This window comes from Xenopus laevis, chromosome 7S (assembly GCF_017654675.1).
Source record: "Xenopus laevis strain J_2021 chromosome 7S, Xenopus_laevis_v10.1, whole genome shotgun sequence".
Lineage (NCBI taxonomy): Eukaryota > Metazoa > Chordata > Amphibia > Anura > Pipidae > Xenopus > Xenopus laevis.
Window position 1 is genome coordinate 31,216,434 of NC_054384.1, and position 13,052 is coordinate 31,229,485.

At 37.7% G+C, this 13,052-nt stretch overlaps 1 protein-coding gene across 2 annotated transcripts in view; it reads left to right on the forward strand.

Moving 5' to 3' along the window:
- Positions 1-13,052, forward strand: part of pald1.S (phosphatase domain containing paladin 1 S homeolog) — a 125,511-nt gene that overhangs the window by 103,668 nt on the left and 8,791 nt on the right. For both annotated transcript variants that reach the window (XM_018227573.2, XM_018227575.2), the window contains one exon: positions 5,654-5,809. In XM_018227573.2, coding sequence (XP_018083062.1) covers positions 5,654-5,809 — 156 coding nt within the window. The remainder of the gene's footprint in view (positions 1-5,653; positions 5,810-13,052) is intronic.

A 13,052-nucleotide genomic window follows, 5' to 3' on the forward strand; every position in this document is an offset into this window, starting at 1 on the left:
TTTCAGAATGGATACAGAAACATATTAAATCTATTAAGTAACCTATTAAATACCAATTTTACATATATATATATATATATATATATATATATATATATATATATATATATATATATATATATATATATATATCCATTCATGGCTGATGTAACCTAGCATGTATATGTGCCTCATATAAATCAGCTCTGAGGCTCATTTATAAACACTGGGCAAATTTGGCCATGGGTAATAATCCATACCAACCAATTGGCGACTGGATTTTTTCTGCCAGCTGTAGGTTAAACAATGTTTGCCCAATGTTTATAAATGAACCTGATGGTTTAGTACTATTTAGAAAACGATATCCTTGGACATTGCATGGCATAAAACATACATGCACAAAAGAGTAAAAATGTAAAATTTTACTCTACTGCACATGCCAAAGCCAGGGAGGATATACAGTAGATGGCAACAGGGCACTTAGTTTTTTATTTCCCCAGTACAGTGCAGTTTGTTTTTAAAAGTTTTTTATTTCCCCAGTACAGTGCAGTTTGTTTTTAAAAGGAACACCTCATTTCCCCCATTAAGTTCTAAACCTACTTGGGGCAGATTCACTAACCTGCAAAAATTTGCCAGCAACGGCTTCGCAGCCATCGCAACACTTCGCCAGGTGAAAATTCACTCAGACAACACTACGTTACTAAAATATGTCCAGGGCGCCGAACGCAGGTGAATTTTCGCTAGCGTTACTTCGACAATCGAATCGAAGATGCGCTAGCATTAGCTAATTTGCATACGGCGGGAAATGATAAAGTTGAATGGACGTATATGTTGCAGCAAATACATTACATTACACAAGACCAGGGAACCTTAATAAAAAAAAATAGAGTTGTTATATTGCCCTACACATGAGCCCACTGTATAGTTTATGTTCCATATGTTAGGAATTGTATGGGGGAACCCGGTTACCCAAAAAATTTAAGGACTTTTGCAGGCTATCACTCTGAAAAAAGGAAAAGACGCCATTTCCGCTACAAATTGAGGAAGTCCTATGCACTCCATTGCACTTCCCTGGTCTGAGCTAGTGAAGGCAAGTCCGGAGAAAGAGGTAACGTTCAGTAAAATCCGCATCTTATTGAATTTGCGGAGTTACGTCCATTCGCCAAAACGAAAATTTGCCTGGCGATAGTGTGCAAATGATCACTAGCATCTGTCTTTTTCGCTAGTGAAGTTACACCTACGCCCCTTGGTAAATTGGCGAAGTGCCTAAATGACGTCACGCTGGCGAATTTTCTCCAGCGTTAGTCACTTCGCCCTTGGATGGGATTGTAGTGTGAATTTAACTTCTGTTGCTGTCCTCCACTCTCCCTGCACATTATAGCTGATAATCCGTCCATATATAAAGTGAAGTCAGTGAGGATAAATGTCGACCTCTATGTTAAATAAAAGGCACTAAGTTTCCCTATGAGCAGTAACCAATAGCAACCATTAATGTGTTTCCTATTTAAATAGATGACCAGTAAACACTTTGTGCTGATTTCTTGCTTCAGTGATTAGACCTGTAGGAAACATTACACTTTTATTTCATCTCCCTTAATATCTTGAACTTGGTACTTTTCCACACCATTAAAGTTATTCACCTTAAAACTAATTATCAATACCAATAGTCTGCTGTAGAGAGCGATATTCTTAAACAAATGTTCAATTAGTCTTCATTTTTTATTATTTTTGGTTTTTGAATTCAGCAACTATCTGTTTGCTAGGGTCCAAGTGGAATATGAATAGGAGGGGGCCTGAATAGAAAGATGAAATAACAATAACAGTGATATTGTAGCCCCACTAAGCAATAATTGGCTGCTGGGGTCAGTGACCCCCATTTGAAAGCTGGATAAGTCAGATGAAGGCAAGTAATTAAAAAAGCTAAAAAAAAAAATTAAAAATAAAGTTAAAGCCTGTCGATATCATGTATAAGTCAATGGCAGATGTTCCTTTAACAATTTGAAGATATTTGTTTACGTTCACGATCTTCTAGGTTTTGTGCTGGTTTTTGTTTGATAATCCGAAAAGGTTGTGGTTTTCCGGCATCAAATCAACCTTTCGGTTTGACACACAATTTTGTTGTGATTTTTTTCCCGCACATGCTTTTTCTGTTCTGATTTATTCGAAATTTAAGGGTGTTTGAGTCTGGGAGAATTTTTTTTATACATAAGAAAAAGTCAAGTTTTAATAAATACCCTCTTAAATGTTTCACTATTTTTACCAGCAATTCTAAATATCAAGATTAATGTTTCTTGGTGACCCAGAGACCTCAGTATCTTGCTGTTTCCAGCACTGATACCCGTGGCATTTCGTAAAGCCTGGAAGTTGCCTTAATGTGCACAGTTTAAACACGAGAAGTAAAGACATATTGCATTCCATGTTTTCAAGTCAGTTTTAATGAGTTTGTTTTCCATGTCAGAAATGAAAGTTCCTTTATGTGGGAAGGTCCACTCCTGTCAAAATCCGATGCTACACAGTGAACTGACAGCAGCAGTGGCGTTGCACATATTTCTGCTAGCAGATGCACTGACAGAAGACTCACATCTGCACAGATCTGCTGCTGCTGCTACTACTATCGTTTATTATATATTAAATATAATGTCTTTGCTGTGCCACTGAAGAAAACTTCCTGAAGTTAAAATGATTACAAGCACTTATATTTGGAGTAAAATGAATTAAAAAAATAAGACATATTTTGGAGCTTTCTGGATTCCAGCTAAAATCTATAGTAATTAACCGTGGTACCTTGTTACAGGCAAAGTTATTTCCCATATATTTCTGGTTTAAACAATTCTTTATTTCTAACTGATTTTGCTCTTACTAAGCATAATCCATACTGACGTGAACACAGTTTTTCTGTTTTTTTAATGTTAAAATGTGTTTTAATAACACGTGATCTGGAAAACCCTTGGTCTCAACAGATCATGTAGAAATCCATTGCAGAGTGTTGATTATAGGTACAAAACAGTGCAGTATTTAGTCCCTTAACCAATCCTACACTGACATTTTATTCTTGTTTTTTGTTTCAGTAATTCAAAATTAAAGGGAAGATTACATTAAGAATGTATTGAGGAATCTTTTTTTCAGATTTAACAACACAGACATTTCCCTGTTGTACATTTAACATAGCTGTCATATAGTTTCTTATCTGCGGGCCCGTTTGTAGTTGAAATAGATTTCAGGATGCACTATACTTGCAACTTATGCAAATTTATTTGGTGATTCGCATTATTTGGTACTTCGTACAAGTATGATAAGAATTTCATTACAGGAATACATTTATATTGCACAACAGGGTTATATAATGAATTATTTTTAGTGCTTGCTGTGAAATCCAATTTTTTTTTATCTATCTTTTAATTTCCTATCCGTTGAGCCATCTGGTTATTTTCTTCCATCTGTCCTAGCTCAAGTTTGTTATCTGTAGTATTAACCAACTGACGTAGTAAGGTATTAGCCGGTAGTATCTAAACAAATATACAAATCCTCCAGTTATTATGGAATTCACTTAGCTTGTCATAATCTGTAGGCCACACCGTATTTCAGAAAGTTTGCTCAGGTAACATAATTCTTTGCATTGTATGACCTGCCAGAGTGCTTTGTAACCATCCGTGTTCTTGATATTCATGAGAAAGCCAGATGCGGTCTAGAGTTCTGTTGGTTGTGTGCTTCAGGGTATTCACATTATTACTTAAAAGTAGTAGTTTTTAAGCACCAAGCTACACAGGCAAGAAATTAGATATCTGTAATACAGTTATTGGGCATCACTTGTTGGTCTGCCCAATAGAATTAATAGGTGATATTATTATTAACATGTATTTTTAGAGCACCGACATATTATGCAGCGCTGTACACATACCATCGGCTGATATATCACAGTTTTTTCTCAAAAGCCCCCCTATTTTATAACACCAAACCAGACACAAACCAAGAATCATTGAAACCCAATGCAAGTGTAGCAATCTTCACCTCCTCCATACCAATGGTTCCACTACACTATTATCCACTGTCTGGCAGAGTTAGTGGAAGATGCAAATCAGCTGATATGGTATAGCTGAAAAGAGACAAGAGCAAATGTTCTGACCATGGTAAACTCTGTGCCTAGTTTTTATAGAATGATATATTTTATATACATTTTGTGGCAGAGTCTCGTTGATTTTAATACCTGTAGTGTCTTCTGGAATTTCAACATTAGCAAAATGAGTGAAGGCTGATCACTTCTTGATTCTATATGACTCTAGAAAAAGAGAGATGTGTTGAACTTATTTGGAAATGGTAAATCTCTCTCAAAACATTTCTGCATTTTCTTTTTGCCAACCAAGAATGGAAATTCTGATAACGGAAATACCTTATACGGAAAACCTCAGGTCTTGAGCATTCTGGATCCCAGGTTCCATGCCTGTATTATATTCGTTCAGATCAAAACAATATGTGTGTTTGTGTGTGTGTATATAAATATATATATATATATATATATATATATTTCTTTTTTTAATGTCTGCATCCACATGATAGGGGTGAGTTTCATGGGTCCCCCATCAAAATTAAATAATTCATTAATAATTTTGGTGGCCCTGCTTTATGCAGAAGTTTCTTGCGATAGACAGAAAGCAGAGTGTGGGAAGGCCTGTGCTGGTCTTTACTGGGCAACCCGCAGTCACCAGGTCTGCTGATTACCACACTGGCTTGAGACACATTTTAAGCCACAGTAAATACTTCTTTGAAGATTTGTTTATGGGATGCTGGGAAAATTGGTATCGCTTCACATGCCTTTCCTGCTGAGCTTGTAGGCTTATATTTATAAGGGAACACTCTGACCATATATATTAAAGGAGAAGGAAAGTACTCTTGCACTTGAGTGTTCCAAATGTTAGGCACCCCCAATTGATTGTATTGACTTACCTGAAACCCCGGGTCAGTGCTCCTATCAGCAGAAAACTGCACTGGCCCGGGGGTTATACCAGTGAGCACCATGGATTGATCCTCTTCTGTCTTCTTCTTTCTTCGCGCGGTTGCTCATGCGCAGTAGAACGAAAAGCTGAACTTTAACTAAAAAGCAGACTATTTTGTTCAACTGCGCATGCGTCTACCCCGGGAAATTTGAAAAAAGAAGAAGCCGTAAGAGGATCAATCCGTGGTGCTCGCTGGAATAACCCCGGGCCATTGCAGTTTTCTGCAGATAGGAGCACTTGCCTGGGGTTTCAGGTAAGTAAATACAATCCCTTGGGGGTGGCTAACATTTGGCACCCCCAAGTGCACAAGGACTTTCCTTCTCCTTTAAGGAATCATAGCCTCCACGAGATTCAATGTAATACCTGATTTGTAGTATTTTTATTAAGTTGCTTAAAAATGGTTAATGGATATATGCCGCTGAATTGGAATTTACAACTGCCTAATGATACTTAAAATAAATCCAGAATTATATTACTGTACTACTGAGAATGAAAAATTGACATTAAATTCTCTAGTGTCAGCTTTCTTTAACACAAGGGCATTTAAAGGGCATCCAATGTAATGCAGCCCCACAATCAACTATAACAGCACAGAGTGTGAATTTTCTTCTAACATTGCAATTCACATTGTTCTCAGGTTAGGTTTGTCCACTGAATCCACTCTTTTTACTTTTCTTTTGCAGATTAAAACAGCTAAGAATGCTAAGGAAATTAGACTTCTCCAGCTCAGAAGCCTTCAGTGCTTGGAGCGATACATCTACCTGATACTTTTCAATGCCTATCTACACTTGGAGAAGAAGGACACTTGGCAAAGGCCATTTAGCACCTGGATGTACGAGGTTGGTACACTTTACTGTAACAAACTGTATGCTAATATCAGTATAATATTCTGTAAAATTATTCTTGTCTCTGCCATTTTGGACTCTATAAAGTGTTTACTATGGATGAGATAAGTACACTGAATTACTCTATTCATATAACATGGAATTATGGAATAAATTATATTAAGGGTATTGTAGTATATATATTATATAATATAGTATATAACATTTAATCTGGGCTGCCATCAGAAATCCCCATACAGGGAATGTTTGGAGCAAATATTGCCCTGCCTGCCTCGGATTTGGAGGGCTTAAGGGGGTTTCTACAAAAAATATAAAAATGCATTGCTATGTCGGGGAATAAAATTCAGCAGGCAATCTACAGTAGTCCTAGTTATACTCCCCCATCACAATACCACTGAATGCTCTACATAATACCCAGATTCCATATTTTAATAGACATAGTGGGACAGCTGGGGCTAGTCACTAAAAAGCAAGATGCAAAGGTTGTTTGAGTTTTGAAGGATTCAGAGATACATTCTTTTTGGATGTTTGACATTCTGTTCTCGGCTTATACTATATTTAAATGCAAAGGTATGCTATTTGCTCAAAATGAGCTCTATTACCATACCTTGTAGAGCTAAGGGCCTCTATGCCGCCTTTGTCTTATCTTGCTCTGTTTTAGGAAGTGTGAGCATAATTAGTTTTGCTCTGCTTTGCATGTTGGGTCTCTATCCGAATCCAGATCATAGTGGTTCACAGAATTTGAGAAAATGCCACATGTAGCCTAAGCAATGAGAATAATAAGACAACTTAAGCCTCGCACTCGATCTGCATTTGGTTTCTTGAGTCTGACTAAGCTGCAGGCTGGAATAGGCAGAAAGGAAGGATAATAATGCAAACACCCAATTTAAAAGTTCCTTACAGGGAATGTAAAGGCAAAAAAATAAAATCCCATTTTACTTTCTTTAATGAAAAAGAAACCTATAGCCAATATACTTTAATTAAAAAATGTCTACCATTTTTATAAGAAACCTGACTGTATGCATTGAAATTCCCCCTTCATTTACTTGCTGTGACTGCTGAGGATAGAAAAGTTCAGACAGTCCCTAACTGCTCTGCCAGGAAAGGGTCATACTTTCCAATGACAGGGGTAAACCCCCCCACCACCACCAACACCTTACGTCCCAGAACTCGAGCAGCTTTGTTTGTTTTCCTGTGGAGCAGTCGGCGACTTTGTAGATATTTATATCTGCAGCAGTCAGAGCAAGTAAATGAAGGGGGAATTTCACTGCATACAGTCAGGTTTCTTATAAAAGCTGTAAACATTTTTTAATTGAAGTATATTGGGAATAGGTTTCTTTTTCAGTTAATAAAGTAAAAATGGCATTTTATTTTGTCTTTACATCCTCTTTATTGTTTCCAGCTGAAGGGACAAGGATCATGGATCCAGGTTTAAACAGATAAACTGGGATTCTTTTGGAGGATTTGTTTTGCTGCAGCCAATGGTTTCGGAGAGTTGGAGAAAGTTTGTATTAAACAATACAAAACTATTAAATCCACATTAGATTACATGACAACACAGGACTCAGTCTGCATATTCTGATTATTAATCAGTCTTACTGTATTTGTTTCTATGGCATATATTTGACTTGCTGTTTTGATAATTTAGGACGATCCCTAAGCAGCCAGACCATACTGAGCATGTGCATGGTCTTGCAAAGATGTTTAACAAAGTTACAAGATGGCGACCCCCTGTGGCCAAATTTGAAAGCATAAATCATTTGTTTTATTAGGCTTCTGGTGCAGTAAGTTCATGTTTAATATACAAAATACACCATTTCTAGCATTATTCTATTATAGACATTAGTTTCCCTTTAAAATAGGTCGAAGTTTCCTCGTGAGGCAACATCGGGCGACTTCGGAAATCGGTGCGCCGCGAGTGCATTAGCGCAGGCGATTCTTCATTCAAGCAGGTGGAAGGCAGTTCGGGGAGATTGTTGCCACGCAGAAGAGGCGATTATTCGCCAGGCAACTAAATCTCCCCGTCTGCCCCAACCCTAAATGTGCACAGAACAGTAGCTGGGTTTGAGCAAATACAACACTGATGAATTTGTTAGCAAACATTACCACATGCTCCACATTGTGTTGATGTGTTAGCGTGTACACGCTTGGAAAACAAAACCATATAGAAATAGCTGCAGCTAGAGTAACTCCTTCAGTGTTTGAATTAAAATTAGATTGTAAATAACCCCTATTTATATGTGTATTCTACGTTTAACAGTTTTTCCAGAGGGAGAAAAAAGGACAGTCTCAAAGAAATGAAGCAAACATATGTGTTAATAAAGCACATAAACTCATGCCATGACATTCTGGTATCTGTAATTGCCATTAGAGTATTCTAAGGATTTGTGGGTTGCTCTATGAAAAGTGTTGTTGAACCCTCCATTAGTAAAAGGGTTAAATGCATCAAGATTTTCCCATAAGAAGTTTCATTTTCTCTACCAAGCTGCTCAGAATCTGCTTGTGAACAAGTCCTCCTCCACTTAATTTATCAGCGACCTGAGTTGCTTGGCACAAGAAGCCATTTACAGCTCAGAGTGGAGCTGGATTTGCTAGACTAATACTGGATCCCCTGCAGTGCTGTAACCGAATGGCCTGATACAGATGGTTTCATTTTTAGTGAAAATCAGGAACTGCTTCTAGGAACATGTCTGTTTGTATTTCAAGAATTCCGCTTTAATGATGAATGCCAACTCTCACTGATTTCTCACAAAAGTGTCAAGCAAGCCATTTATAAGTGTACCACTGGCACTGAAGCAGGTTTGTTCAGGTAAAAATCCAAACTTGCTGATTATTAAAATAGACAGTGGTAAATTAAATGTTTTATGTCAAATTTAGACTTCTATACTGTACCTTGCTAAGCAGTACCCCTAAGGTTTTTTTTAATGGTTTGCATTTGATTTGTGTAGTCACATGCTGGGAGGGCTGGCTCTACAGAATAAATGTTTAGTAATATGATGACTGCGGACACCCGGGGCATGCTAGGGACCACCAAAGCTCTATGATCTTTTTACAACATAGGTTGTTGACATTGGAGTTTACTGTATATATGAAACTCTATGCCAGGGATCCCCAACCTTTTTTACCTGTGAGCCAAATTCAAATGTAAAAAGAGTTGGGGAGCAACACAAGCCTGAAAAAGTCCCTTGGGTGCCAAATAAGGCATGTGATTGGCTATTTGGTAGCCCCTTTGTGGACTGGCAGCCTACAGGAGGCTCTACTTGGCACTATACTTAGTTTTTATGCAATTAAAACTTTCTTCCAAGCCTGGAATTCAAAAATAAGCACCTGCTTTGAGGACACTGAGAGCAACATCCAAGGGGATGGAGAGCAACATGTTACTCAGGAGCTACTGGTTGGGGATCACTGCTCTATGCCATGGATGGTCCTGGGGCTTATCCTCGTCATCCACATCAGATTGTGTCACACTTGGGTGCATTGTAGATTATCACTGGAAAATGACCTTGTTGCTGCAATGTTGGTTTTGAAGAACAAGAACCTCACTATGTCCTAAACAGCTTTCGCCATTCAGAGCCTTTGAAGCAGATTAATAGCAAATATATCTATAGGTTTCTGTTCAGTATCCCAACGAGGACACACTTGCATGAATGGAACATTAATTATCCATATTTCTTTGTGTCTGCATCAGAGCTGTCTTATTGGGTGTCACTAGAACAAAGCAACCTATTGATGACCACTAGGAGTGCTGAAATAATTAATAACGGTGCTTCTTCTAGTACATCTAACTTTATAGATTGTATCCCCAAATTTATATTTTTAGTAAAACTTCTTTCAGTGTCTTTCACTTTAAAGTAATGTTTTTGTCAGATGACTACATGCAAGAGTCCATTTTGGGAAAAACAAATCAGCTACAACTTACTGAAGCAGTAGCTTTCCACAGCAGCCCTGTACCAAATACAACATAACTATTTGCAGCCATATATTATGTGTTGAATTCCTCCAGGTCAGCTATTCTTCTCCAAAACTAGGGATGCAAGGTACTATGCATTTACCAGTGTGCATGCATTTGTCGTAATGACTGAGGTAAATCATATGGTTAAGTACTGGTTCCTGAAAGATCAGCTTTTCTTCCAGACATTAAAAGGGTTTTCTGGAAGCTTTATAAGTGATGAATGTATGAGATGCATTTCTGATTCTCAAATTTACCCTTGCATTTATTTGGATGTGTACCTGTGCTGTAAATATATTGCACCCATAGAGGTTTATGCTTTGCCCCTTGGTATTCAAAGCCACAAAAACAAAACAATGGGAACCCTCTTCATTCAGTAAGTGGGAGCTGGATTCCAGGCAATCTTGTATTCATAGGGGGTCTGCATTACTTGTGTCACTGGATTCTGCTGGTATGTTCCCAGTTGTAGACAGTTGTTATCAGATGTCAACAGCTGAAGTGACTGCACATACAATGACATTTTTTGAATTACAACCTCTTCCCTTGCTGTTTTAGTTACTGACTGGCCCCCATTCTTGTTTTCTTGCTTTTCTCCTAAAAAAATTCATAAACCTTGCAGGTCTCCCTTTGTTCCTAACTTATTTGTTTACTGACTGCCAAAATGCTTGCCCTCTATTTCTGTTTTTGTTGTTAAATTGACACTGGTCCTACAGTTTGGTCAGCTGCCTGTGAACATAGGAAGGTGGAATTTATGTGCATTCAGTAAGAGCCTAAGCCAGTCAATTCCATTCCCAAATGTCCTGTAAGGATTCTCTTCCATTTTTCAGATTGTTCTCATTTCCAAAATAAATGTGAATTTTACAGCTTAATTTAACTGTGCCTGTTTTCATGAGATGAATGGAATGAGACAAATGGAAGGAGACACATTTTAGAAAATTGTTTGGGACTTTTTGTGCAGCTGAAACATAACATATAAAAAAAGACAGTGACATACTAGAATGATCACAAGCGAGACCTGAATTTACCTGGTGGAATCCAGTACAAGTGTTGAGTACAAAGAGTTGCACATAGGGACACATACACAGACTTAGGGGGAAGGTGCAACTAAATGAGAAGGCTTCAAGTCTGTTTATTGCAATTTGCTCCACCATTATATGAGAGGCACACTCTATGCATTGGCCAATTTAAAGTGTCTTTGTAACCCAAATTCATATCATATCCAGGGGGCTGTATGGCTTATAAACTCACTGACGAAAAGGATAAATATTGTCTGATATCGGGAATTACAAATCATTGATCTGTTTGTTTAGCCAGTGGAATGGATGAGCACATTTGAAGCTACTCAAAGAAGAGGCACCTTCTTCTTCTTCTTCTTTTTTTTACTTTCAGACAAGACAGGGTAACTGATGCTTAAGAAGCTAATGCAAAAAAAAAGGGCTTAAAAATGTGAAGAAACATTTCTAAATTCAGTACTTGACTTTTACTTAAAGGAAAACTATACCCCCAAAATGAACACTTAAGCAACAGATAGTTCATATCATATTAAGTGGCATATTAAAGAATCTTACCAAACTGGAATATATATTTAAGTAAATCTTGCCCTTTTACATCTCTTGCCTTGAGCCACCATTTCGTGATGGTCTGTGTGCTGTCTCAGAGATCACCTGACCAGAAATACTACAACTCTAACAGTAACAGGAAGAAGTGTGGAAGCAAAAGACACAACTCTGTCTGTTAATTGGCTCATGTGACCTAACATGTATGGTTTGTTGGTATGTTTGTGAGTACAGTGAATCCTATGATCCCAGGGGGCGGCCCTTATTTTTTAAAATGGCAATTTTCTATTATGATTACCCAATGGCACATACTACTAGAAAAGTGTATTATTATAAAAAATGATTTATTTACATGAAGCAGGATTTTACATATGAGCTGTTTTATGCAATATCTTTTTATAGAGACCTACATTGTTTGGGGGGTATAGTTTTCCTTTAAGGGGCAAAAGGTGGGTGGCACATTGAAGTCTCTTAGAAAAAGACAATAGCGTGAGCATCATTCTGGATGTGCAAGATAAGAGAATGCCTAGGTCACAGGGTCCTGTTACTACCTGAGGATTTTCTTGCACCCAACAATGCTGCATCTGGCACAAGGTGCAGATTACAGCTTGTTTCTGAAAGTGCTCCATGCATGAGTTTTAAGAGGCACACGCTTAGTGCTCCAGCACATGCACCGGTGCCTTTAAGAGCATTTACTCCATTGCACAATGATCCCCCGAGAGCCAATTCCATGCAGAGCATGTGTCTATTCCTGGGAACTCAATAAAGCAGTGCAAAACAGATAAGATTAATGGTGAGTTTTAGCAGCACAAAGCACATACAATTAACGCTGCCAAATTGAAGGCTTAGATTTACAGTATATAAATCTTAGCGCTTACAAAACAAAAGTCTAGTATATTATATAAGTGTATGTCAAACATGACATTGTTTATACACTATACTATTAGCTTTGGTAATGGAGGGAAAAAAACATCCATTGTCTCAGCATTTTTATATTGACCTCTGCAATGTCTCTTTCTCTCTTTTTTTGTTGAACGACATTGGTTGTATAGTTTGTTTAGCTGGCCTGTGAACAGGAGAAGGTGGAATTTATGTACATTCTTTAGAAATAACAAACCGAGTCAGGATCATTCCCAAAATAAATCAGTGAGTACTGCTTTTAGATCACTGTTTTCTAGATATAGCAACTGGTGAAACCAGGACCATTCATTTTTATATATTGTGCAAAGAGCAGTACTGGCAACCTTAAAGAGTAAATACTCTATTAAAGATGGAGGATTGCATAGTAGTCACATCTGGATGAGTCAGTTGTGCATTTGTTCACCGATGGGCAGTGTCCCAGTAGACATTATGCCTTGCATCCAACAGCACAGTATGAGGGACAGCCGATGTGCCCCCTGTTATACAGATTATCATCCCTTTTACAAAGTATGTAGCATTACCTACTTGTGCTAGAGTCCTGCAGCGGGTCGGGTACCCGCGGGTTACCCACAAAAACCTGCGGTACCTTGTGGGTTGAGTGGGAAAAAAAAAAGATTTTGTTTAAAATATTTGTTTTGTGACAAAAGTTAATTAATAGAAAAAGCAGTGACCCCTGCAACCAGGCAGTTTTTTCAGCTGCAGTTTGGAAAGAGGCAGAAAATCAAAAAGAATATACAGAAATAATGAAGAGTAGTTGAAAAAGAACTTCTTAAAATATGTTATTCTATAAAATACTGAAAGTTAATATAAA